The sequence below is a fragment of the Macaca thibetana genome, chromosome 11 (assembly GCF_024542745.1).
Source record: "Macaca thibetana thibetana isolate TM-01 chromosome 11, ASM2454274v1, whole genome shotgun sequence".
Classification (NCBI taxonomy): Eukaryota; Metazoa; Chordata; class Mammalia; order Primates; family Cercopithecidae; genus Macaca; species Macaca thibetana.
The window spans coordinates 106,284,499-106,312,091 of NC_065588.1; the positions used below are offsets into that span (position 1 = coordinate 106,284,499).

The following is a 27,593-nucleotide window of genomic DNA, read 5'->3' on the forward strand; positions in this document are numbered from 1 at the left end:
TTAGGTGTAACTTGCATTAATGAGAATCTTTATAGAGGATGTCTTTTCATGAATGTTTTATCCGGACAAATAATCAGATATAAAATTACTGGGCTAGAAGGGATGAACATTTATTTTAACACTTTTTTTTTTTTTGAGACAGAGTCTCACTCTGTCACCCAGGCTGGAGTGCAATGGCACAATCTTGGCTCACTGCAACCTCCACCTCCTGGGGTCGAGCGATTCTCCTGCCTCAGCCTTCTAAGTAGCTGGGATTACAGGCACTTGCCACCATGCCCGGCTAATTTTGTATTTTTAGTAGAGACAAAGTTTCAACATGTTGGCCAGGCTGTATTTTAAGACTTTTGATATTGTTCTTCAGTACAATGCTATCAGTAATGAGTAAGAGTGCCCATTATTCCAAATTCTATCAATATTGACTACCATGTATATTTACATGGTAAATGTACAGTAACTTTACTGTTACTGTGATAGTTAAGCTATTACTTTTTTAGATTTAGGAAGAGGTTTTTTTATTTGTTTGCTTTTATAACAAAATACTATGAAGCTGGTTAATAGGAAGGAAGCTTATTTTTGAAGTCTTTATTTTCAGAGAGGGAATTGGTTAACTGGAAAAACCAGGCACAAATTTATGTTATGAAAATACCGTAGCCTTAAAAATGATTTTGATGGAAAATTGGCAGAATATATGGTTTGGTGTTTAACAGAACAGATGGGATGTCAGCAGCTGTTGTTCATGTATTTAGACGTGCACACTTTCCATTATAGAAGATTTTTCAAAAATCATGTGCCCATATTTGGAATCAGAACACAAATGTGCCGGTTGGCAGCTTTACCTTGCTGCATTATAACCGGTTTTTGTTGCATTTCTGGATGAACACCAAGCTGCCAAAAAAATTACCCTGCATAAAAAGCCCTGGGAGAAAAATAGAAATGACCTTCATCCAAAAGAGGATCTTGGTTGTTAATGCTCTGGTTATAAATGATGAAAATGTTAGATGCATAATCAAAATAAAACCTTATCTGTATCCTACAGACTGAGAATACTTTTTCTTATAATGTCTTCTTTGCCACTTTTTAGGATATCAGTGCAATGGAAGAAGAAAAGGATCAGCTCATTAAGAGAGTTGAACATCTGAAGAAAAGGGTAAGGCAGAATTAGCACTGTAAGACTTTGGCCCCAAGCCCCAAGGACTTGCAAAGATTTAGGAATGCAAATAAAGATTCAGCCAAGCATAAGTGTACATCTGAGGATGGACTCAAATAACATTGACGAAAAGGGAATCTCTCTAGGCAGTAGCCCAGCACTTTCAAGGACCTAGAGTCTAGAGCTTTACTGTCATCTCTAGGGAGTACTGTTTACCAAAAGGAAATGATAAGTGGATGTCTGAGTCACATGACATGCTAATTTGTTTCCTCAAACCTGACAGTAACGTGTACTACTTATTCCCTTACTGTAGGTGGAGACAGCTCAGAATTATCAATGGATGCTTAAAATAGCAAGGCAACTTCGAGTTGAAAAAGAGAGAGAAGAATATCTTGCACAACAGAAACAGGAACAAAAGAATCAGGTATCCACATAAAAGTTTATATTTTTGTATGAAAGAAATAGTTCCTTCTCATAATCCAAAGGTAAAGAAAAGAGTTTTAAAATTGTAGACTTTCACATTCCTTTTGCTAAGATAGTGGAATACTCTTTTAATTAAGATAAATATTTCGGGCCGGGTGCAGTGGCTAACGCCTGTAATCCCAGCACTTTGGGAGGCTGAGGCGGGCGGATTACAAGGTCAGGAGTTCAAGACCAACCTGGCCAACACAGTGAAACCCTGTCTGTACTAAAAATACAAAAATTAGCCAGGCATGGTGGCGCATGCCTATAGTCCCAGCTACTCAGGAGGCTGAGGCAGGAGAATAGCTTGAACCCAGGAGGTGGAGGTTGCAGTCAGCCGAGACTGCACCACTGCACTCCAGCTTAGGCAGCAGAGTGAGACTTTGTCTGAGAAAAGAAAAAAAAAGATAAATATTTTGTGGCAACAACAATACCACTTTTTGGGTTTTATATTCTGAATTGTATCTATACACTGTCTTTTGGCCTATGCTTACCTCATGTTGTTCCAACATTACAGAAGAGTCATTGTAATGTTAACAGTAAGATTAACTGCTAATAAAACTTCTAGAATCTCTAACGGATGCCTTTAGATTCCAGGGCTATGAGACCATTCTTTTTATTCCACTGATCACAGTACCCTCTGCAATTTAATACAATGGCAAATAAGTCATGAAAAGGCTCAAAATCACCTACACTCCATGTTTTTAAACTTTGGCTTAAAGAAAAAATAATTTGCTCAGAAATTATTACTTCTACATATTAAAAATCTATTTTAAAATCTGAGTAGAGTTATACATTAAAATATATTTCACATAAGCTTCATTTACTACTAAATCAGCAGTTTAAATGTTTGGCTCTGCTGGCACTTGACTTGGCATTGAAGTAGTTTCACTGCAGCAGTAAGCTGCATTGCCTAAGCAGTAAGCTGCATTACTTGGCGTCGGTTTGTGATTCTGAAACATCGCTGTGACAATGTTAACATTACTTAGCCTTAAGAAAACCATGTATAACAAGAAAAATCTGGTGTGTGTGTTTCTTTGATAAGTATTTTTCCTTAAACTGCAAATTCAATAAATAAAGAAAAATTTCTGAAAACTTCCTTTAAAAATGTACATGAAAAGGTATTGAGAGAACCAGTTACATTTTGGGTTTAATATGGGAATTTTCTGAGTTTTTATTATTTGTTCCCTTTATATCATAAGAATTATATGGAACTTGTATTTTCCATTGCTTGCTTAAGTGAGAGGTAAGCTTCAGTAGACTAAGCAAGTAATCAATTTAATTGTATTTTAAAGCTATTTTATGCAGTGCAAAGATTGCAAAGAGTACAAAACCAGCTGAAAAGCATGCGCCAAGCTGCAGCAGATGCAAAACCTGAAAGTAAGTGGAAATTATTATATGGTATAGGTGATTAGAAAATACTAATTTAAATCAAGATCTTCCTAAAAAAATCAATTTGTGGGAATTAATTATCATCAAGTGATGTCTTAGCATTTTGGAACATCATTTCCTAGCTGGAGAAGGAGAGCCCTGATGAAGACATCCCTGGGTTTTCACCAGATGTTTTTAAAAATTCCCAACCAGATGGCCAGGTGCAGTGACTCATGCCTATAATCCCAGCACTTTGGGAGGCCAAGGTGGCAGGAGGTCAGGAGTTCGCCAGCCTGGCCAACATGGCGAAACCCCGTCTCTACTAAAAACACAAAAATTAGCCGAGCGTGGTGGCAGGTGCCTGTAATCCCAGATACTCGGGAGGCTGAGGCAGGAGAATCCCTTGAATCTGGGAGGCGGAGGTTGCAGTGAGCCAAGATCACACCACTGCAGCCCAGCCTAGGCGATAGAAGGAGACTCCATCTTAACAACAGCAACAAAAAATTCCTAACCAGTTTTTCACATTAGAGAGTAAAGATAATGAAAACAATTGTAGAGGGAGGCCATCCAGTTTATGCTTGTATAAAGGACTTAGCATGGCTGGGCATGGTAGCTCACACCTATAATCCCAGCACTTTAGGAGGCTGAGGCAGGTAGATCACTTGAGGTCAGGAGTTCGAGACCAGCCTGGCCAACATGGTGAAACCCTGTTTCTACTAAAAGTACAAAAACATTAGGTGGGCATGATGACATGTGCCTGTAATCTCAGCTACTTGGGATGCTGCAGCAGGAGAACTGCTTGAACCTGAGAGGCGGAGGTTGCCGTGAGCCGAGATCACGCCATTGCACTCCAGCCTGGGCAACAGAGCGAGACTCTGACTCTAAATAAATAAATAAATAAATAAATAAATAAATAAAGGACTTAGCATGGCTGTTGTGAAAATGATGATTGGAAAAATTATGAATCATTGTGTTAAAGCCAGGGCTATAAAGAAAAATAATAGAATGCTGGATCCTTAAAACCGAGTGTTTTTCATATTTTGGTTTGTAGAATAACAGTGCTAATGATATAGATATCTCTGGCTGTGTTCTTACATTAGCTTAACACAGAGGATAAACTGCCCTAATAGCCCAGATTACACCACCAGATCCATTCTAGGCATTTTACAAAGCGTTTTTGTTTGTCAGAAGAAAGACCACACAAACTGAAAGAGCGACGGAAAGCTCTCATTTGTATTGGAGAACTATCCCAATGTAAATAGCTGATAGAGGGTTAATTCATCTTTCTGTAGTAATCTATGAAATTCTATAAGAGCAGGGAGCAGGAGGTTAAGGAGTTCCGACTTTGTTGACATCTTTCTGGGAAGTGGAAAAGTCTTAAGTGATCTATTCACAGCCTAGGAAAAGGGTAGATTAAACATATTTAATTGATCCAGGTATTTATTTTAACAAGCTTTAACTTTTCAGTAACAAAAAAAGCTTACAAAAGCTAATATTTACTTACATAACAAAAGGTACTTTTAGTATGACAGTGTAGTTTGTCTTTTTGCAGAGTAACAGCTATATTATAAAACATTCACTGAGGTTAATCTTTTTTTTTTTTTTTTTTTGAGATGGAGTTTTGCTCTTGTTGCCCAGGCTGGAATGCAGTGGTGTGATCTCAGCTCTCTGCAGCCTCCGCCTCATGGGTTCAAGTGATTCTTCTGCCTCAGCCTCTGGAGTAGTTGGTATTACAGGTATGCGCCACCACGCCCGGCTAATTTTTGTGTTTTTAGTAGAGACGGGGTTTCTCCATGTTGGCCAGGCTAGTCTTTAACTCCTGACCTCAGGTGATACGCCCGCCTCAGCCTCCCAAAGTGCTGGGATTACAGGCATGAGCCACTGCGCCCGGCCAAGGCTAATCATCGTTATACTCCACACATTTGTGAGATTTATTACATAAAAGAAGACACTCATTTGATTATAGTAGGATCAGTGAGATGTTTTCAAAGGGTTTTTAATAGAAAAGTTTGCTGACATCTTAGTGACCTTGTATTTAATTTCTCCAGGATTTTGAAAGATAATGCTTTTAAAACTTTTCATAGAAACATATGACTAGTTTTCAAGGTCTCAGTTAAATTTTTTAAGAGAGTAATTTAAAATTTGGTGGAAACTTGGGTTTTATGTTTTAAACAGCTTTATTGAGGTAAAGTCGACATATAACAAACCATACAAGGCCTGGTGCAGTGGTTCATACCTGTAATCCCAACATTTTAGGAGGCAAAGGTGAGCAGATCACTTGATCCCAGGAGATCAAGACCAGCCTGGGCAACATGGCAAAACAAAAAAATACAAAAATTAGCCAGGTGTGGTGGTGCACGCTTGTAGTCCCAGCTACTTTGGGAGGCTGAGGTGGGAGGATCACTTGAGCCGGGGAGGTGGAAGTTGCAGTGAACTGAGATTGTGCCACTGCACTCTAGCCTGGGCAACAGAGGGAGACTCTGTCTCAAAAAAAAAAAAAAAGAAAAAAGAAAAGAAAAAGCTGCACATATTTGGTGTGGTTCAGTGACTCAATGCCTATAATCCTACTCCTTTGGGAGGCCACGGTAAGAGGATCACTTGAGCCCAGGAGTTTGAGACCAGCCTGGGCAACATAGCAAGACCCCATCTCTACAAAAAATAAAAAATTATTTGGGAAGCCAAGGCGGGTGAATCCCAAGGTCAGGAGATCGAGACCATCCTGGCTAACATGGTGAAACCCCGTCTCTACTAAAAAAATATAAAAAATTAGCCAGGCATGGTGGCGGGCACCTGTAGTCCCAGCTACTTGGGAGACTGAGACAGGAGAACGGCATGAACCTGGGAGGCGGAACTTGCAGTGAGCCAAGATCGTGCCACTGCACTCCAGCCTGGGCGACAGAGCGAGACTCAGTCTCAAAAAAAATAAAATAAAAATAATAAAAAATTAGCTGGGCATGGTGGTGCATGCCTATAGTCCTAGCTATCCAGGAGCCTGAGGCAGGAGGATCACTTGAGCCCAAGGGTTTGAGGTTAAAGTGAGCTATGATTGTGCCACTGCGCTCCAGTCTAGGTGACAGAGTAAGACCTTGTCTCAGTAAATAAATAGCATATATTTAAAGTGTATTTTTAAAAAATTTTTAAAAATTTTACTTTAAGTTTTGGGTTACATGTGCTGAATGTGCAGGTTTGCTACATAAGTATACATGTGCCATGGTGGTTTACTGCACCTATCAACCTGTCATCTAGGTTTTAAACTCTGCACACATTAAGTAGTTGTTCGAATGCTCTTCTTCCCCTTTCCTCCCATGCCCTAAAGTGTATTCTTGATTTCTTTTGACATACGTATACACTGGTGAAACCATCAGCTTTTGATCAAGATCACAAACCTATCTATCATCCCTAAACATTTCCATTGACTGTTTTTAATGTCTCACTCTTGCCCCCTTCTGCCTCTCTGTCCCTCCCCAGACAACCATGGATTTGCTTTCTGTCACTGTAAATCAGTTTATATTTTCTAGAATTAGAAACTTTTTTTTAAATACAGAAAATATTATTTGAGTATTTTAAATCTTGAAAAACATTTTAGTTTTTGATTCCATGCATCTCTAATTACATGGGGTATGTTTAAAAACCTGAGGATGGAAAAGCTGGTCATCTAACAGACAAAGAAGCCAGGATGTAGATTTAATCAAAAGCCACATAGGAATGACCGACTGATTACAGTGTGATTTATTTTATTTATTTATTTATTTATTTATTTATTTATCTATTTATTTATTTATTTATTTATTGAGACGGAGTTTCGCTCCTGTTGCCCAGGCTGGAGTGCAATGGCATGATCTCAGCTCACTGCAACCTCCGCCTCCCGGGTTCAAGCGATTGTCCTGCCTCAGCCTCCTGAGTAACTGGGATTACAGGCATATGCCACAATGCCCAACTAATTTTGTATTTTTTTTTTTTTAGTAGAGACGGGGTTTCTCCATGTCGGTCAGGCTGCTCTCAAACTCCCGACCTCAGGTAATCCGCCCACCTTGGCCTCCCAAAGTGCTGGGATTACAGGCGTGAGCCACCATGCCTGGCCTATTTTTTATTTTTTGAGATGGAGTTTCACTCTCGTTGCCCAGGCTAGAGTGCAATGGCATGATCTCAGCTCACCGCAACCTCTGCCTCCCGGGTTCAAGCAATTCTCCTGCTTCAAGCGTGTTTACAGCCTCCAGAGTAGCTGGGATTACAGGCATGAGTCACCACGCCCGGCTAATTTTTTGTATATTTAGTAGAGATGGGGTTTTTCCATGTTGGTCAGGTTGGTCTCAAACTCACAACCTCAGGTGATTCGCCTACCTTGGCCTCCCAAAGTGCTGAGATTACAGGCATGAGGCACCGCGCCCAGCCTACAGTGTGATTTATTAAACACTTTCTCTTCTCTTCCTTTCTCTAATCCTGAAAAAAGGAGTAGTGAAGCAATGAATGGAAAACTTACAATTTGCAGTTAATAAAATTTTACATGTTAATATATGGTTAGCACAGTGGAACTAAAAATAGTTTTAAGGCTTTGGGCCGGATGTATTATGCAATCTGTGTCCACAGATTACTTAAACCAGAAACTCCATGTGTTAAAAATTCAAGCCAGGCCGGATGCAGTGGCTCACACATGTAATCCCAGCACTTTGGGAGGCCTAGGCAGGCGGATCACTCGAGGTCAGGAGTTGGAGACCAGCCTGGCCTTAACATGATGGAACCCTATCTCTACTAAAAATACAAAAAATTAGCTGCGCTGGTAGTGTGCGACTAATTCCAGCTACTCAGGAGGCTGAGGCAGGAGAATTGCTTGAACTCAGAAGGTGGACAGAGGATGCAGTGAACCCAGAATGCACCAGTGCACTCCAACCTGAGTGACAGAGCGAGATTTCGTCTCAAGAAAACCAAAAAACATTCAAGTCAGAATTTGTAAATGTGTAAATGGAAAGATCTGAAATAAACTTTGTAAATCTCTCTAGGCTGGGAATTTAAAACAAGACTGTTATTCACTGAAAATCTGTGTATGTAGTTGTCCATCTGCATAAATAAGAAAACTAAAATCTTAAAAATATAAATTGCCCCTTAACTGTAAACTAATAATACTTTACAAAATAAAAAAAATACCAAAACATGGAAAGCTTAAAACATTTATGTGTAGATAGATACCTTGTTTCTTTTTTTTTTTTTGAGACTGAGTCTCGCCCTGTCGCCCAGGCTGGAGTGCAGTGGCCGGATCTCAGCTCACTGCAAGCTCCGCCTCCCGGGTTCACACCATTCTCCTGCCTCAGCCTGCCTAGTAGCTGGGACTACAGGCGCCCGCCACCTAGCCTGGCTAGTTTTTTGTATTTTTTAGTAGAGACGGGGTTTCACCGTGTTAGCCAGGATGGTCTCGATCTCCTAACCTTGTGAACTGCCCGTCTCGGCCTCCCAAAGTGCTGGGATTACAGGCTTGAGCCACCGCGCCCAGCCCTCTTTTCTTTTTTTGAGACAGTCTCCCTCTGTCGTCCAGGCTGGAGTGCGGTGACGGTGATGCCATCTCGGCTCACTGCATCCTCCTCCTCCCAGGTTCAAGCAATTCTTGTTCCTCAGCCTCCCAAGTAGCTGGGACTACAGGCATGCGCCACCATGCCCGGCTAATTTTGTATTTTTAGTAGAGACAGGATTTCGCCATGTTGCCCAGGCTGCTCTCAAACTCTTGACCTAGGTGATCCACCCACCTTGGCCTCCCAAAGTGCTAGAATTATAGGTGGGAGCCACTGCACCTGGCCTGTTTCTCTTTTTTAGATTTTAACTGTGGTGCTTTTAGTAATGTCTTCATTGGCTTGAAGCTGACAAATGATAATTAATTACCATTTATGAACTGTTATAATAGAAATATAAATTGCGCTAGGTACAGTGGCTCACGCCTGTAATCCCAGCACTTTGAGAGGCTGAGGCGGGTAATTGCTCAAGCCCAGGAGTTAAGAGACCAGCCCTGGCAACATGGCAAAACCTCGTCACTACAAAAAAAATACAAAAATTACCTAGGCCTGGTGACTCACACCTGTGGTGCCAGCTACTTCCAGCTACTCAGGAGGCTAAGGTGGGAGGATCACTTGAGCCGTGAAGGTTTAGGTTGCAGTGAGCTGAGATAATAGTGCCACTGCACTCTAGCCTGGGTGACAGAGCAAGACCCTGTCTCAAAATAAATATATATATATATATATGTGTGTGTGTGTGTATTTATATTTATATATATATACACACACACATATATATATACTGCATCAAAAGTATTCCGAAAGAAAAAAAATACATGATCATCTGAATAAAAGAGCACCTGGGTTAGATTTTATTTGTTATCATTTGGTTCATGAGTCTCTTAAATACTTAGAAGGTAAAATATGACCCAACAATATATCTGACTCTGCACATGTTATTTTTGCGTATTGTGGGTTATAAAAGAATTAGGTTATAATTTGAAAAGGTCATAATAACACTTTTTCTATAACTATTTATTCTTCCATGTAAATTGTGTTTCTTCATTTTCATTGTAATCAACAATAAAATATTTCAATGGCCAATCTTTTATTGTACTATGCTAGATATTATGCAAATTGTTTTCAACAGATAGGCCCTATCCAGGTCTTATATTTAAAATAGTATACAGAATATCACTGTACCTACTTTTTGGGCTGAATATTTATTTATTTTATTTTTAAAGGTTTAATGAAGAGGCTAGAGGAGGAGATAAAATTTAATTTATATATGGTAACTGAAAAATTTCCTAAAGAATTAGAAAATAAGAAAAAGGAATTACATTTTTTACAAAAAGTAGTTTCAGAGCCAGCAATGGGCCATTCTGATCTTCTTGAACTTGAATCTAAAGTAAGTGAGAATCATCTTTTTATAGCTCTCAATTTTATCTGATCCCCAGTCCTATAAAATTATGTGAACTGCTTTCTGTAGTATCCCACTATTGACTCTTAAATTAACCTATGCTAAGAGTTGACAACTCTCATAAGGGTTTGTCCTTTATGAGGAATTTTAGAATGTTATGCTGTTACTTAATCCATATGATGTTATGAAAACATAGTCAATTGATTAGCAAATGAAATAACTTAAATATGTAAATTAATGTGAATGAATTGACCAGTGGGTTCATGTCTTCATAATATAAGCATTTAGATGAGAAATTTAAAAATATTTTAATTATTAATTTTTATTTCCAAGCAAAGTATTATAGCAATTTTATATTTAAAGCTAATATTTTTATTAACCTGGTATACCTGCCTTGGAATTACTAAATGTTGTAATGCTTATTGAAAGCTAGTATCAGATTATACCTTTTTCTATTTTTTTGAGACAGTACTTGCTCTGTTGCCCAGGCTAGAGTACAGTAGCACAATCTTGGCTTACTGCAACCTTCACCTCCTGGGTTCAAGTGATTCTCCAGCCTCAGCCTCCCAACTAGCTGGGATTATAGGCACGAATCACCAAGCCTGGCTAATTTTTTGTTTTGTTTTTGTTTTGTTTTTTGTTTTTTGTTTTTTTTTTTTGAGATGGAGTCTCGTTCTGTTGCCCAGGCTGGAGTGCAGTGGCATGATCTCAGCTCACTGCAACCTCCGCTTCCCGGGTTCAAGTGATTCTCCTGCCTCAGCCTCCTGAGTAGCTGGGATTACAGGCATGTGCCACCACGCCTAGCTAATGTTTGTATTTTTATTAGAGACAGGGTTTCACCATGTTGGTCAGGCTGGTCTTGAACTCCTGACCTTGTGATCCACCTATCTTGGCCTCCCAAAATGTTGGGATTACAGGCGGGCCTTGTTTTGTTTCTTGAGATGGAGTATTGCTCTGTTGCCTAGGCTGGAGTGCAATGGCGAGATCTCGGCTCCCTGCAACCTCTGCCTCCCGGGTTCAAGCCATTCTCCTGACTTAGCCTCCCAAGTAGCCTCCAAAGTAGCTGGGACTACAGGTATGTGCCACCACGCCTGGCCAATTTTTTTATTTTTAGTAGAGACAAGGTTTTGCCATTTGGCCAGGCTGGTCTCAAACTCCTGACCTCAGGTGATCTGCCCACCTCAGCCTCCCAAAGTGCTGGGATTACAGGTGTGAGCCAATGTACTTGGCCTGATTATACCATTTTTGTTCCCTAGAATTAAAACACTAGGTCAGGTTCAGTGCCTTTTTTTTTTTTTTTTTACTTTTTAGACTGAACTTGCTCTGTTGCCCAGGCTGGAGTGCAGTGGCACAATCTTGGCTCACTGCAACCTCCACCTTCTGGGTTCAAACAATTCTTCTGCCTCAGCCTGTCAACTAGCTGGGATTACAGGTGCATGCCACCATGCCTGGCTAATTTTTTTTTTTTTTGCGGGGGATGGAGTCTCACACTGTCACCTAGGCTGGAGTTCAGTGACATGATCACAGCTCACTGCAGCTTCCATCTCCCAGGCTCAAGTGATCCTCCCACCTCAGCTTCCCAAGGAGCTGGGACTATAAGGTGCATGCCACCAGTTCTGGCAAAGTTTTTGAATTTTTTGTACAGACAGGGTCTGGCCATGTTGCCCAGCATGGTCTTGACCTCCCAGATTCAAGAGATCTGCCTGCCTCTGTCTGCCTCAGCCTCCCAAAGTGCAGGGATTACAGGTGTGAGCCATTGCACTCAGCCTAATTGAAAAGTTTTGACTTGCTAATTCTGTAGTGTGCTTAATATGTGGTTAATAGCCACTACAGTTAAAACTACAATTAAATATGTAATTCTGACTTTTTTTTTTTTTTGAGACAGAGTCTAGCTCTGTTGCCCAGGCTGGAGTGCAGTGGTGCGATCTCGGCTCACTGCAACCTCCACCTCCTGGATTCAAGTGAATTCTCCTGCCTCCCGGGTAGCTGGAATTACAGGCACCCACCACCATGCCCAGCTAATTTTTGTATTTTTAGTAGAGACGGGGGTTTCACTGTGTTGGCCAGGCTAGTCTCGAACTCCTGACCTTGTGATTAACCCACCTCGGCCTCCCAAAGTGCTGGGATTATAGGTGTGAGCCACCGCACCCGGGCCTGTTTTATGCTTTTAATTTACTTAGAAAAATTAAATGTCCAAGTCAGATCTGGCTAAAAATTTCTTTTGTTATGTTTTGTTTTTGAGATGGAGTCTCTGTCGCCTGGGCAGGAGTCCAGTGATGCGATATCGGCTCACTGCAACCTCCACCTCCTGGGTTCAAGCGATTCTCCTGTCTCAGCCCCCGGAGTAGCCGGGACTACAGGTGCGTGCCACCATGCCCAGCTAATTTTTTGTATTTTTAGTAGAGACGGGATTTCACCATGTTGGCCAAGCTGGTCTCGACCTGACCTCAGATGATCCACCCGTCTCAACCTCCCAAAGTGCTTCAATTACAGGCATGAGCCACCACGCCCGGCCTAATCTGGCTAAAATTTAATGTCACAGAATTAGGGTTAGGGTTAGAGAGAACTCTAATCTTTCAAAGGATGGATACACTGAAAACTATGGTTTTTGTTTTGATTTGTTGAGGAACCATATGCTTCTGTCAGATTTATTCAGTTTTGTTACGTTTTGGAGATATTTAGATTAATGATTAGGATAAATGATAGCTATCGAAGATTCACAGATTATTAGCACAGGAAGGGCGTTATCCCTGTCAACTCTCAGCTGGGTTCATGAATCCTTGTAATAAATCCTTGGTGCATGTTTGTTCACATTTGCTTTATCACTTGCAGTGACTTGAAGTCACAACCTAGGTGAGGGGATAGCTTCAGATTTTTAGAAAGCATCTTTGTGGTAATGTATAAATATTTCATGTAAAATACTTTAGAATAATTTAGACATGGGTGATTAAATCTGTATAAATAATCAAATTGTGTAACTATATATCATGAAATGTAAATTGTTTCTAAAAGTAATCATAACAAGCTCCCCATAACATTAATGGAACTGTTTTGCCCATCAGAGACTTAATGTTAAGAACTGTAAATTCAGGCTGGGTGCTATGGTTCACATCTGTAATGCCAGCACTTTGGGAGGCCAAGGTGGGAGGCTCACTTGAACCCAGGAATTCAAAATCAGTCTGGGCAACATAGCAAGACCCCATCTCTTAAAAAAAAAATTAGTCTAGGTGAAACTGAGACCTTGTCTCTTAAAAAAAAAAAAAAAAAAAAAAGAACCATAAATTCAAGGCTAGTTTGGCCAGATGTCACTTAGTTTATGTACTTATAGGGAAAGATTTAACTTTTTTTTTTTTTTGCTCTCATGCTGTTTTAGATAAATGAAATAAACACAGAAATTAACCAGCTGATTGAAAAGAAAATGATGAGAAATGAGCCCATTGAAGGCAAACTCTCACTGTATAGGCAACAGGTAAGAACATTCTTTTGGCTCACATATATAGATCTGTAAGCATATTCGTGAACCACTGGCTGTGTTATCTATAGTCTTAAAGTGAGAAGGAAGTAGAGAATAAATGTTGTTCTGTCACTGCTAATCTCCAGAGTATATCAAAGAATTAGTGGAAAAGCCACAAAAGATGCTTATTCAAGTTTGAAATTTGATACTTCTAATAATGCTTAGTTTCCTCAGCATGTACAAACTGTGGTAATAGGGCTATTTGTGTTTGTATCTGTGACTGTGGAATTTATTTTTAAAATGAAAACTTACCTTAGGTGGTATAAGTAAAAACATTTATAATTTTTAATGAGTTAATAAAAGTATGCTTTTTCAGGTTTAAAGTTAGTTTGCAAGTGTAGAATAAATTAAATTTTAGTGCTAAAGCATTTATTATTTTATCCACAACTAAATTGTCACTTAGTTTTGAGGGTACTTACCTTGTTTTATATTTTTATAAAAGATTGAAATGAAGGCCATGGCTTATCTGAAAAGAACCCAGGCGGGAGGATTTTAGTGTGAAGAGCATTCTATAACCACAGAAAATACTAAGCTACATAACAAAGCATTATTTAAGGACATTAGAATTTTTTAAAACCTTTATAATGGAAAATTTCAATCAATTACAAAGGTAGAGGCAAATTGTTCAATAAACGCTCATGTTTCCCTGAGCTACAGGGTTCAGGGCCATTCTTGTTTCTTCTATACTACCAACCCCAACTGTATTATTTTGAAGCATATCTTAGAGTTCATCATATCATTACATCTATAAATATTTAAGAATATATATCTAGCCGGGCGCGGTGGCTCACACCTGTAATCCCAACACTTTGGGAGGTCGAGGCGGGTGGATCACGAGGTCAGGAGATCGAGACCATGGTGAAACCCCGTCTCTACTAAAAATACAAAAAATTAGCCGGGCGTGGTGGTGGGCGCCTGTAGTCCCAGCTACTCAGGATGCTGAGGCAGGAGAATGGCGTGAACCCGGGAGGCAGAGCTTGCAGTGAGCCAAGATCACACCACTGTACTCCGGCCTGGGCGACAGAGCGAGACTGTCTCAAAAAAAAAAAAAAAAAAAAAAAACCATCAAGAATATGATTACTACTGAAAATTGGTTTTTAGTTCATTTTGTCCTTGAGGTATATATTCAGAGACGTTTCTAGCATCTATCCCTGTGCTTCCACCCTATTCTTTCCTTCCCACATAGGTTATTTTTTAAATTTCACACTTTATTATTCCATTAGAAATATTATATAGATGTATATACTCATATCTCACTTCTTAGGGAAAGAAGAACATATTAAACACACTTTTCTTCTCCTTGCATTTTTTTTCTTCTTAACAATATATGCTGGTGACCATTCCATAGTAGAAAACCTTTTATTCCTTTTTAAAAATAACTTGATTGAGATATAATTCACATACCATACAATTTACCCATTTAAAGTGTACACTTCAGTGGTATTTTAGTGTATTTATAGAGTTTGTACAACCATCACCACGATCAATTTTAGAACAATTTTATCACCCCTAAAATAAACCCCAAACCCATTAGCACCCACTTTCCATTTCTCCCCCAAACCCCCAATTTCAACTGATTTGAGACCAAATCAGTCTCTATAGATTTGCCTGTCATGCACATTTCATATAAATGGAATATTTTAATATGTTATTCCTTGTCATTGGCTTCTTTCACTTAGCATAACATTTTTAAAGTCCATCCATGTTGTAGTATGTATATCAGTACATCATTCCTTTTTATTGCTGAATAATACTCCATTGTATAGCTGCATCATATTTTGTTTGTCCATTCATTGGTTAGTGGGCATTTAGGTTATTTTCACTTTTTGGCTATTATGAGTAATGCTACTACGAACATTCTTATACAAGTTTTTGTGTGGATATATGGGATTTTAAAATTATTTTCTAAATTGACAAATACAAATTGTTTATGTTTATGGTATGCAACCTGATGTTTTGAAATCATAGAATAGCTAAATCGAACAAATATATGCATTACCTCACATACTAATTTTTTTGTGGTGAGAACATTTAACATCTATCCTCTTAACAATTTTCAAGTGTAAGGTACATTAACTATAATTACATTATACAAAGATCTCTTGAATTTATTCCCCCAACTGAAATTTTGTATCCTTTGACCAGTATCTTTCCAATCTATATACCTCCCTAATCCCCTGAAAGCCACCATTTTACTCTTCTGCTTCCATGAGTTCAGCTTTTTAAGATTCCTCATATGAGTGAGATCATGTAGTATTTGTCTTTCTGTGCCTGGCTTATTTCATTTAACATAGTGTCCTTCAGGCTCATCCATGTTGTTGTAAATGACAGGATTTCCCTCTTTTTAAAGGCTGAATAGTATTCCATTTTGCATATATCACATTTTCTTTATGTATTCATTCACTGATGGATACATGGGTTGAGTCCATATGTTGGCCATTGAAATTAATGCTGCAATGACAATGTAAATGCAGATATCTCTTCAATATACTGATTTTTATTTCCCTTGGATATATACACACTAGTGGGATTGCTGGATTATATGCTAGTTCTATTTTTAACTTTTGAGGAACCTCCATACTGTTTTCTATAATGGCTATACTAATTTACATTCCCATCCACAGTGTACCAGAGTTCCCTTTTCTTCACATCCTCACCACCACTTGTTATCTTGTGTCATTTTGATAATAGCTATTCTAATAGTTATGAGGTGATAGCTCATTTTTAAATTTACATTTCCTTGATGATTAGGGATGCTGAGCATTTTTTCATATACCCATTGGCCATTTGTATGTCTTTAATAAATGTCTCTTTCAGTTATTTGCCCATTGTTTAATCAGGTTATCTATTTTTTTTGATATGAGTTGAGTTCCTTATATATTTTAGATATTAACCCCATTTTTGAATTGGGTTGTTTGGTTTTTTGTTGTTGGGTTTTACGAGTTCTCTGTATATTCTGGATTTTTTTTTCTCAGAGATAGGGTCTCACTCTGTTGCCCAGGCTGGAGTGTGCCATCATAGTTCACTGCAGCCTTGAACTCCTGGGCCCAAGTGATTCTCCCTCTTCAGCCTCCCAAGTAGCTGAGACTACAGGTACCTGCCACTGCACCTGGCTAATTTTCTATAAAGATGGGATCTTTCTACAGTGCCCAGTCTGGTCTTCAGTCCCTTCAAGAGATCCTCCCGCCTGGGCCTCCCAAAGTACTGGGATTATAAGTATCAGCCACTATGCCTGGCTTATTCGGGATGTTAATCCCTTATCAGATACATGATTTGCAAATATTTTCTCCCATTCTGTGTGTTGCCTTTTTACTCTGTTGACAGTGTCTTTTGATGCACAAAAGTTTTAAATTCTCATGAAGTCCAATTTGTCTAATTTTTTCTTTTGTTGCCTATGCTTTTGATGTCATATCCAAGAAATCATTGCTAAATCTGGTGTTGTGAAACATTTACCCTATGTTTCCTTCTAACAGTCTTATGCTGTTCCCTAACAGTAATGCTGGCCTCAGAGAATGAGTTAGGAAGTTATGCTACTCTTCAACTTATTGGAAAAGTTTGAGAAGGATTTGGTGTTTGTTATTTTTTACTTTTTTATTTTTGAGACAAAGTTTCGTTCTTGTTGCCCAGGCTGGAGTGCAATGGCATGATCTTGGCTCACCACAACCTCCGCCTCCCAGATTCAAGCAATTCTACTGCCTCAGCCTCCTGAGTAGCTGGGATTACAGGCATGCACCACCACGCCAGCTAATTTTGTATTTTTAGTAGAGACAGAGTTTCTCCATGTCTCTACTAAAGGTCAGGGTGGTCTCGAACTCTCGACCTCAGGTGATCCACCCGCCTCGGCCTCCCAAAGTGCTGGGATTACAGGCGTGAGCCACCGCGCCCAGCCTGGTGTTCGTTAATTTAAGTGTTGGGTGGAATTCACCAGTGAGGCCATCAGGTCCAGGGCTTTTCTTTGTTGGGAGATTTTTTTTTTTTTAGACAGAGTCTCGCTCTGTCACCTAGGCTGGAATGCAGTGGCACAATTTCAGCTCACTGCAACCTCTGCCTTCTGGGATGAAGCAATTCTCTGCCTCAGCCTCTCAAGTAGCTGAGATTATAGGCGCCTGCCACCACCCTTAGCTAATTTTTCTGTATTTTTTTTTTTTTTTTTTTTTTTTTGAGACGGAGTCTGGCTCTGTCGCCCGGGCTGGAGTGCAGTGGCCGGATCTCAGCTCACTGCAAGCTCCGCCCCCTGGGTTTACGCCATTCTCCTGCCTCAGCCTCCCGAGTAGCTGGGACTACAGGCGCCCGCCGCCTCGCCCGGCTAGTTTTTTTGTATTTTTTTAGTAGAGACGGGGTTTCACCGTGTTCGCCAGGATGGTCTCGATCTCCTGACCTCGTGATCCGCCCGTCTCGGCCTCCCAAAGTGCTGGGATTACAGGCTTGAGCCACCGCGCCCGGCCAATTTTTCTGTATTTTTAGTAGAGACAGGGTTTTACCATCTTGGCCAGGCTGGTCTTGAACTCCTGACCTTGTGATACACCCACCTTGGCCTCCCAAAGTGCTGGGATTACAGAGCTTGCAATGAGCTGAGATCATGCCATTGCACTCCAGTCCGGGCAACAGTGCGAGACTCCCATCTCAAAAAAAAATGTATTTTTGGCCGGGTGCGGTGACTCACGCCTGTAATCCTAGCACTTTGGGAGGCTGAGGCAGGCAGATCACATGAGGCCAGGAGTTCGAGACCAGCCTGGCCAACATGGTGAAACCCTGTCTCTGTTAAAAATACAAAAATTAGCCAGGCGTGGTGATACATGTCTGTAATCCCAGCTACTTGGGAGGCTGAGATGGAAAAATCGACCCTGGGAGGCAGAGGTTGCAGTGAGCCAACATCATGCCTCTGTATTACAGCCTGGGTGGCAGAGGAAGACTCTGCCTCACAAAAAAAAAAAAAAAAAAAAAAAAAAGAAAGAAAAAAAAAGAAAACATGTATTTTTAATTTCCACAAGTTTGTTAATTTACCAGTTTTGTTTCTGTTAATGATTTCGAACTTCATCCCATTGTAGTCAAATAAGATACTCTGTATGATATCTATCTTTTGAAATCTACTGAAACTTTTTTTTTTTTGGACACAGTCTCACTCTGTCACCCAGGCTGGAGTGCAGTGGCGAGATCTCAGCCTCTATATGTCTCAGTTTTCTATATGTCTGCTAGATCTAGTTGGTTTATTTTGTTGTTTAAGTCCTGTATTTTCTAACTTATATTCTGCTTGTTCTATCCATTATTGAGATTGAATGTTGAAGTCTGAAACTATTATTATACAATTGTCTTTTTCTGTGTTCAATTCTGTCAGTTTTAGCTTCATATATTTTGATGGTCTGTCATTAGATGTGAGAATGTTTATAATTGCTTATAATGTTGCTGTATTGAACCTTTTATTAATAATGTCCTTCTTTGTCTCTTGTACTCTTTTAAAATTTAAAGTTATTTCATCTGATATTAATATAGTCACCCTGTTGTCTTTTGTTTATTATTTGAATGGAATATCTTTTTCCATCCTTTCACTTTCAATTTAGTTATATCTTTGGATCTAAAATGAGTCTCCTGTAGACAGCATTACTTGGATCATGTGGTTTCTTGGGGGTTTTTTTTTGAGACGGAGTTTCGCTCTTGTTGCCCAGGCTGGAGTGCAATGGCATGATCTCAGCTCACTGCAACCTCTGCCTCCCTGGTTCAAATGATTCTCCTGCATCAGCCTCCTGAGTAGCTGGCGCTTGCCACCACGCCCAGCTAATTTTTTGTATTTTCAGTAGAGACGGGGTTTCACCATGTTGACCAGGCTGGTCTTGAACTCCTGACCTCAGGTGATCTGCCCGCTTCGGCCTCCCAAAGTTCTGGGATTACAGGCATGAGCCACCGCGCCCAGCATGGATCACATGTTTTTTATCCATTCTGCCAATCACTGTCCTTTCATTGGATAGTCAATCTATTTATATTTAAAGTGATTACTGATAAACAGCAACTTCTGTCATTTTGCTATTTGCTTTCTATATGCATTATAGCTTTTTTGTCCCTCATTTCCTGCTTTACTGTCTTTTGTGTTTAGTTGATTTTTTATAGTGAAATGTTTAAATTCCTTTCTCATTTCCTTTGTGTATATTCTATAGCTATTTTCTTTGTGGTTACCATGGGGATTACATCCTAAAGTTCTATCACTGTGATTTGAATTTATACAAGTTGAACTTCAATAACATATAAAAACTCTGCTCCATTACAGCTACATCCCCACCCCTTTCAGTTGTTCATGTCACAAAATGACATCTTTACACATTGTGTGCCCAAAAACATAAACTAATAACTCTTTTAAATGTGTTAATCTCTTAAATTATATACAAAACAAAATGTGGAGTTATAAACCAAAATTACAGTAATACTAGCCATTCAGCTATTAATAATTGTGTTGTTTTAAATGTATAGTCTCTTAAATTATGTAGAGAACAAAAAGTGGATTTACAGACCATTGTTACACTAATACTAGCTTTCATAATTGCTCATGTATTTGCCTTTATTGAGATCTTTCTTTCTTATACAGCTTTGTGTTACTTCCTAGTATCTTTTCACTTTACCTTACAGGACTTATTTGAGCATTTCTTCCAAGGCAAGTGTAGTTTTAACAAAGTCTCTTAGCTTTTGCTTATCTGGGAATGTAGCTTTTGTTTATCTGGGAATGTTTTAATTTATTCCTTACTTTTTTTTTTTTTTTTAAGAGATGAAGTCTCACTTCATTGCCCAGGATGGAATGCAGTGGCATGATCTCCACTCACTGCAATCTCCACCTCCTGGGTTCAAGCAGCTCTTCTGCCTCAGCCTCCTGAGTAACTGGGACTACAGGTGTGCATCACCACGCCCAGCTAATTTTTGTATTTTTAGTAGAGATGGGGTTTTGCCACATTGACCAGGCTGGTCTAGAACTCCTGACTTCAAGTGATCTACCTACCCCAGCCTCCCAAAGTACTGAGATTATAGGCATGAGCTACCACACCCAGCCTCTCCCTTACTTTTGAAGGACAATTTTGCCAGATATGTGATTGTTGGTTGACAGTTCTTTCTCTTAGCATCTTGATATATTATCCCACTGCTTTCTGGCCTCCAAAGTTTCTGATTAGAAATACGCTGATCATCTTAATGAGGATCTCTTGTATGTGACTAGTCAGTCTCTTGATGCCTTCAGAATGTTCTTTGCCTTTGGCTTTTGACAGTTTGATTTTGTTGTTGTTGTTGTTGTTTCAGGAGTAGAAGTTTATTTTAAAAGGCCTTAGAGGCCAGGCGTGGTGGCTCACGCCTGTAATCCCAGCACTTTGGGAGGCTGAGGCAGGCAGATCATGTGGTCAGGAGTTTGAGACCAGCCTGGCCAATATGGTGAAACTCCATCTCTACCAAAAAAACACAAAAATTAGCCTGGGGTGGTGGCGTGCGCCTATAGTTCTAGCTACTTAGGAGGCTGAGGCAGGAGAATTGCTTGAACCTGGGAGGCGGAGGTTGCAGTGAGCCAAGATCACGCCACTGCACTTCAGCTTGGGCAACAGAATGAGACCCTGTCTCGAAAAATAAATAAATAAATAAATAAATAATCATCATAATAAAAGGCCTTAGAACAGAAAAGAAAGGAAGTGCACTTGGAAGAGACCCAAGCAGGCACATGAAGTTTAAAGAAAGAAGGTCAAGCACCAACAGTTTGATTTTAATGTATCTCAGTGTGTGTTCTTTCAGTTCATCTTTCTTGGAGTTTATTCTGCTTCTTAGATGTTTATATTTATATTTAATCAAATTGATGAAGTTTTCATACATTATTTCTTCATATATTCTGTCTGTCCCTTTCTCTTTGTCTTTTCTTTCTGGGACTCCCACAGTGCATATACTGGCCTACTTAATGGTATCCCACATGTCCCTTAGGCTCTGTTCACTTTTCTTCAATATTTTTCTCTTTCTATTTCTCAGACTTGATAATTTCCATTGACCTGTCTTCAAGTTCATGGATTCTTTTGTCTGCCTTCCCAAATCTGCCTTTGAATCCCTCTAGTGAATTTTTAATTTCAATATTGTACTTTTTAGCTCCAGGATTTCTTTTTCCTTTCTCTTTAGGTTTTCTCTGTATTTGGCATTTCCATTTTGTTAATACATTGTTTTCTTGATGTTCTCCACATCTTCATGAGTTCTTTAAGCATCTTTAAGACAGTAGTTTTAAAGTCCTTATCTAGTTGATATGCCATCAGGTCTCTTTCAGAGAACTTCTATTGATTCATTTTTTTCCTCTGTTTTTATTTTTGTTTTATTTTATTTTATTTTTTTGAGACAGAGTCTCACTCCATTGTCCAGGTGGAGTGCAGTGGCACAATCTCAGCTCACTGCAACCTCCACCTCCTGGGTTCATGCAATTCTCCTGCCTCAGCCTCCTGAGTAGCTGGGATTACAGGCTAATACAAAAATTAGCCATCACACCTGGCTAATTTTTGTATTTTTAGTAGAGACAGGTTTCACTATGTTGGCTAGACTGATCTTGGAACTCCTCACCTCAAGTAATCCAACTGCTTTGGCCTCCCAAAGTGGTAGGATTACAGGCATGAGCCACCGTGCCTGGTCTATTTTCAAATTTTTTTAACAATTTTATTCTAAAAAATAGAAACAGGGTGTCATTATGCTGCTCAAACTGGTTTCAAACTCCTGGCCTCAAGGGATCCTTCTGCCTTAGCCTCCCAAAGTGTTGGGATTATAGGTGTGAGCCACTGTGCCTGGCCTCATATTTTTCCTTTAGATGTATCATATTTTATTGTTTCTTTTTATGCTTTGTGATTTTTTTTGGTTGAAAAGTGGACATTGGAATCTCATAATGTAGTAACTCTGGAAATTAGGTTCTGTCTTTTCCCAGGGGTTTACTGTTTTTTTGTTATTGTTTTTGTTTTTTTGATTGGTGTAGACTGGGCCAAAGAATAGGCTAAAGTGTAAAGTTAAGATAGGGTGGGCACAGTGGCTTATGCCTACAATCTCAGCACTTTGGGAGGCCAAGATGAGTGGTTGAGCTCAAGAGTTTGAGACTAACCTGGGCAACATGGCAAGACCCTGTCTCTACTAAAAATGCAGAAATATAGCTTGGTGTGGTGGTGTGTACCTGTGGTCTCAGCTACTCACCAGGCTGAGGTGGGCAGATTGCTTGAGCCTGGTAGGCGGAGGTTGCAGTGAACCAAGATTGGGCCACTGCACTCCAGCCTGAGTGACAGACCCAGACCCTGTCTCAAAAAAAAAAAAAAAAAAAAAATTAAAAAAAAAATTATCTCAGGTCTTTTCTGAGCCATTGCATTTCCCTGGACATGTGTGGTCACTTTCTAAATTTTCCCATATATGCAGTTGCTTTTTAATGTCTTAGTCTTAAATGTCTGGTTTCCAAAAAGGGAGAATGAGAAAAATTAAAGGGACAGAAAAAAGGATCCGGACCTATAAATCCTCTAGAAGTCACTTCAGTCAGAGGGGGAGGGACTTGTAATAATGGTGGAAGATGCAACAACAATGGCCTCCCTCTCTTTGTCTGCACCTCTGTGATCAGAAGTAGCACTCAGGTCACAGATCCCCAGTATTGGAAGACTAGGTCCTTTCTGTTCACTCTTGCTCCAGCAAGCTGTGTGCACGCTGCACCAGGAACATGTGTTTGGGGCTGGGGGTGGGAGATGAAACCTGCTACTGTGCTAAGGGCTGAAATTGATTGAAATTAGCCTCACTTTGCTGTCCAAGCTTTCCACTGGATGTTGCAAGCACTCAGTATTCCAACAATTACACTGGTAGAATCCGTGTGTTGTAATTATTTTGGAATACCAGAGCAATTGTTCACTAGGTGAGGAGACAGATTTCAGGTGCTTCCTGCTCCACCACCCTCTCAGAATCTCACCTCCTCAAACAGTTTCGAAACTAAAAGTAAAATTTATGCCTACATATTGTATTAGTCAGGGTTATCCTAATCAACCATATATCCTACTGGTTAGTCAGAACTAATAGGATATAGGTATATATAAAAGAGAGTTTATTACGGAGAATTGGCTCACATAATTACAAGGCAAAGTCATGATAGACCATCTGCAAGCTGGAGAAAGAGAAAATCCAGTAGTGGCTCAGTCCAAAGCCAAAAGCCTCAAGACCAGGGAAGACGACAGTGTAGCCTTCAGCGTGCAGCCGAAAGGCCAAGAGCCCAAGGAAGCTGTTGGTGTAAGTCTCAAAAGCTGAAAAACCTGGAGTCTGATATTCAAGGACAGTAGGAGAGGAAGCATCCAACATGGGAAGAACAAAGAGAGCCAGTAGACTCAGCAAGCAAAGCTATCCCACCTTCCTCTCCCTGCCTTGTTCTAGCAGCACTGGCAGCTGATTGGACAGTGCCCACCACATTGAGAGTGGGTCTTTGTCTCCCAGTCCACTGACTCAAATGTCAGTCTCCTCTGGCAACACCCTCATAGACACACCCAGAAAAAATGCTTTACCAGCCACCTAAACATCCGTCAATCCTGTCAAGTTGACACCTAATATTAACCATCACATGTATTTACTTTCATTTTTGCTTTTATAAATGAGGGCTTTTCTTTCCTTATGTCTTCCGACTGATTTTGTCTATGAAAGCTATTGATTTGGTTTCTGTAGTTTTTCTATTGATTCTTTTGGACACATAATTATATATAACATGCAAATTCCAATTTTTCCTGTCAAATTTTTATGCTTCTAACTGCTGTCTCATGTCTATTAGCTAATACTTTCAACGCAGTAATTAAACTGTGTAAAGGTAGTGGGCATTTTTTTCTTGTTCCTGAGTTTAGTGGGAAATACCCTCATATTTTTCTATTAAATAAGATCCTGGTTTGGGAATGAAGTTTATATTTATTTTATGTTACTTATTTTATTATTGAAGTATACCATCAATTCTTACACAGTTTGGTATTCTATCATTCCTTCTTCACCACTTTTTTTTTTTTCTCTTTTGAGATGGAGTCTCACTCTGTCACCCAGGCTGGAGTGCAGTGGTACAATCTTGGCTCACTGCAGCCTCCGCCTCCCACGTTCAAGGAATTCTCCTGCCTCAGCCTCTCAAGTATTTGGGACTACAGGTACACGTCACCATGCCTGGCTAATTTTTGTATTTTTAGTAGAAACAGGGTTTCACCGTGTTGGCCAGGCTAGTCTTGAACTCCTGACCTCAGGTAATCCGCCCGCCTTGGCCTCCAAAGTGCTGGGATTACAGGCATGAGCCACCATGCCTGACCCACTTTTTTTTTTTTTTTTTTTTTTTTTGCTTTGAGACAGGGTCTCTGTCACTCAGGCTGGAGTGCAGTACATGATCATGGCTCACTGCAGCCTCAACCTTTTAAACTCAAATGATCCTCCCATCTCAGCCTGCCAAGTAGCTGGGACCACAGGTGTGCATCACCACACCCAGCTATTTTTCTTTTATTATTTATTTTTTTTTTAGAGGCAGGGTCTCACTATGTTGCCTAGGCTGGTCTTAAACTCCTGGGCTCAAGTGATCCTCCCACCTTGACCACCCAAAGTGCTGGGATTACAGACGTGAGCTATTGCACCCAGCCTCCTTCATTGTTTAAGCTAGAATAGTTCTATGGAGTGAAACATTCCTTCATCATCACCTGTCTTTTCATTTTTTTAAAAAAAGGACAATAGAATTTTTAAAGGATTTGTGCTAGAGATTTCGCTCCCCTGTCATATTTTCTTGAAAAATTATTTGTATCCTTTCTCTTAAGACAGATTGGCTAATGTTTTTCTTAAACTAGTACACCTATGGTTCATTTAAGGAAATCTCCCAACAGTTACTAGCTAATATAAAATGCCGCTAAGAGTAGCTATTTGCATTTTGTAAACATTTGTCTAATTCTGGTGAGTCAGATGTTTGAGTTTGAACCTGCATTTTATTTATTAGAATGGCCCAAATATAATAGATGTTTTAATATTTCATTTTAAAAGTATGGATATTGAATTTAGTAAGATGACCCGTGTTGTAGTTTTGAGAAAGAAGCATTTTTTTTCTTCCAATAAAGGGAAACCCACCATGTAAAAATACAGTAGACTTGGTGTTACCGTCTATTGACTTGAACTAGGATGTATTTTCATTAGCATTTGAGTGTTATCTGAGAAGACTTTAATATTTTTCTTTTCCTTCTTTTTTTTTTTTTTTTTTTCCCGAGACAGAGTCTTGCTCTGTCACCCAGGCTGGAGCCCAGTGGCGTGATCTCAGCTTACTGCAACCTCCACCTCCCGGGTTCAAGCGATTCTCCTGCCTCAGCCTCCTGAGTAACTGGGATTACAGGCGCACACCACCATACCTGGCTAATTTTTGTATTTTTAGTAGAGATGGGGTTTCACCATGTTGGTCAGGCTGGTCTCAAACTCCTGACCTCGTGATCCGCCTGCCTCGGCCTCCCAAAGTGCTGGGATTACAGATTTGAACCACTGCACCTGGCCTAATATTTTTCTTATTAGCACATTTTTGTTTCTCTGCTGATATGTCTTACATTTTCAGAGCTTTGTCTTCCAAAGTGTTTGTAGGTTGGTATTTAATATACGTTGTATGTTCATATTCAGTATAATTGGTGATGATGAGTAGTAGGGCAAGGAGTATTGGTTAGGAGAGACCAAGCTGATATTGAAAATATAACTTGGTAAAATCTAAAAAATAGATAATTTCACAAGATAATAGGAAGCTGTTTGTATATCTTATTATATATTCATATTTAATGCTCAATCAGGCATCTATCATTTCCCGTAAAAAAGAAGCCAAAGCTGAAGAACTTCAGGAGGCCAAGGAGAAGTTAGCCAGCCTAGAGAGAGAAGCATCATTAAAGAGAAATCAGACCCGTGAATTCGATGGTACTGAAGTTTTAAAGGGAGATGAGGTAAGCTGAACCATTTCATGGGACAAGGGTATAAGTATTGTTTTTATGTGAAACTATTAGTGTGTTTGACTTTCTTAGTTTGAATGTTAATATTGGGAAGTTAATCTTATTTTATAAAACTTATTTAAAACTGAATAGTCTTTTTGCAATAATACTGAGATTTTTTTTTTCTTTTTCTTTTTCTTTTCTTTTTGAGATGAAGTTTTACTCTTGTCACCCAGGCTGGAGTGCGATGGCGGGATCTCTGCTCACTGCAACCTCCACTTACCGGGTTCAAGTGATTCTTCTGTCTCAGCCTCCCACATAGCTGGGATTACAGATGCCTGCTACCACGCCCAGCTAATTTTTGTGTTTTTAGTAGAGACAGGGTTTTACCGTGTTGGCCAGGCTGGTCTCGAACTCCCGATCTTGGATGATCCGCCTGCCTTGGCCTCCCAAAGTGCTGGGATTACAGGCGTGAGCCATCACACCTGGCCATACTGAGAATTTCTTGATGTAAAATGGCAGATATGTTAGTGATTTTACGAGATACTATATTCCAAATTTTCACTTTTTTTTTTTTTTTTTTTTTTTTGAGATGGAGTCTTGCTCCGTCACCCAGGCTGGAGTACAGTGGCGTGATCTTGGCTCACTGCAGTCACCGCCTTCTGGGTTCAAGTGATTCTCCTACCTCAGCCTCGTGAGTAGCTGGGATTACAGGTGGATGCCACCACACCCAGCTAATTTTTGTATTTTTAGTAGAAATGGGGTTTCACCATGTTGGTCAGGCTGGCAAACTCCTGACCTCATGATCTGCCCGCCTCAGCCTCCCAAAGTGCTGGGATTACAGGTGTGAGCCACCGTGGCTGACCCCAAATTTTCATTTCTTAATTAAGTGAATTTATATTGGATTTAATTATTATAAATATTAAATTATAAAAGTGAAAAGCATTAGTAGCAAACAGATAATACAAAAATCTATATTTGTTGGTAAATGTATTTCCATAAAGGGCTAAGAAAATATCATTAAGTTATTTTGTCAGTAATGTATACTTGTCTGGTGGGACTGACATGATTAAAATGACCTCATCATAGAGGCTTACAAGTTTAAAAAAATACAATTGTATCTCACATTGCTATATACTTTAAATTTTGAACAATGCTTTAATAGCTTTTGTTTCATTTATCCTTCTGTCAGACTCATAAGATTAGTAGGACAAATAATATTTTTTATAGATGGCTAAACTCAAGCACCAAAAATATAATTTTCCATCCTCTTTTCATAAAATTAGCCCAGGAATGAATG

At 39.6% G+C, this 27,593-nt stretch overlaps 1 protein-coding gene across 9 annotated transcripts in view; it reads left to right on the plus strand.

The window, feature by feature from the left end:
* IFT81 (intraflagellar transport 81) overlaps positions 1-27,593 on the plus strand; it is an 89,488-nt gene that overhangs the window by 9,259 nt on the left and 52,636 nt on the right. For 5 of the 9 annotated variants that reach the window (XM_050749715.1, XM_050749717.1, XM_050749719.1 and 2 more), the window contains 7 exons: positions 1,082-1,147; positions 1,461-1,571; positions 2,905-2,989; positions 6,944-6,997; positions 9,702-9,865; positions 13,251-13,346; positions 26,162-26,308. In XM_050749715.1, the coding sequence (XP_050605672.1) occupies positions 1,082-1,147; positions 1,461-1,571; positions 2,905-2,989; positions 6,944-6,997; positions 9,702-9,865; positions 13,251-13,346; positions 26,162-26,308 (723 nt within the window). Of the gene's footprint in view, positions 1-1,081; positions 1,148-1,460; positions 1,572-2,904; positions 2,990-6,943; positions 6,998-9,701; positions 9,866-13,250; positions 13,347-26,161; positions 26,309-27,593 lie in introns of those variants that run through there. The other 4 variants (XM_050749720.1, XM_050749721.1, XM_050749723.1 and 1 more) reach the window with 2 other exon arrangements.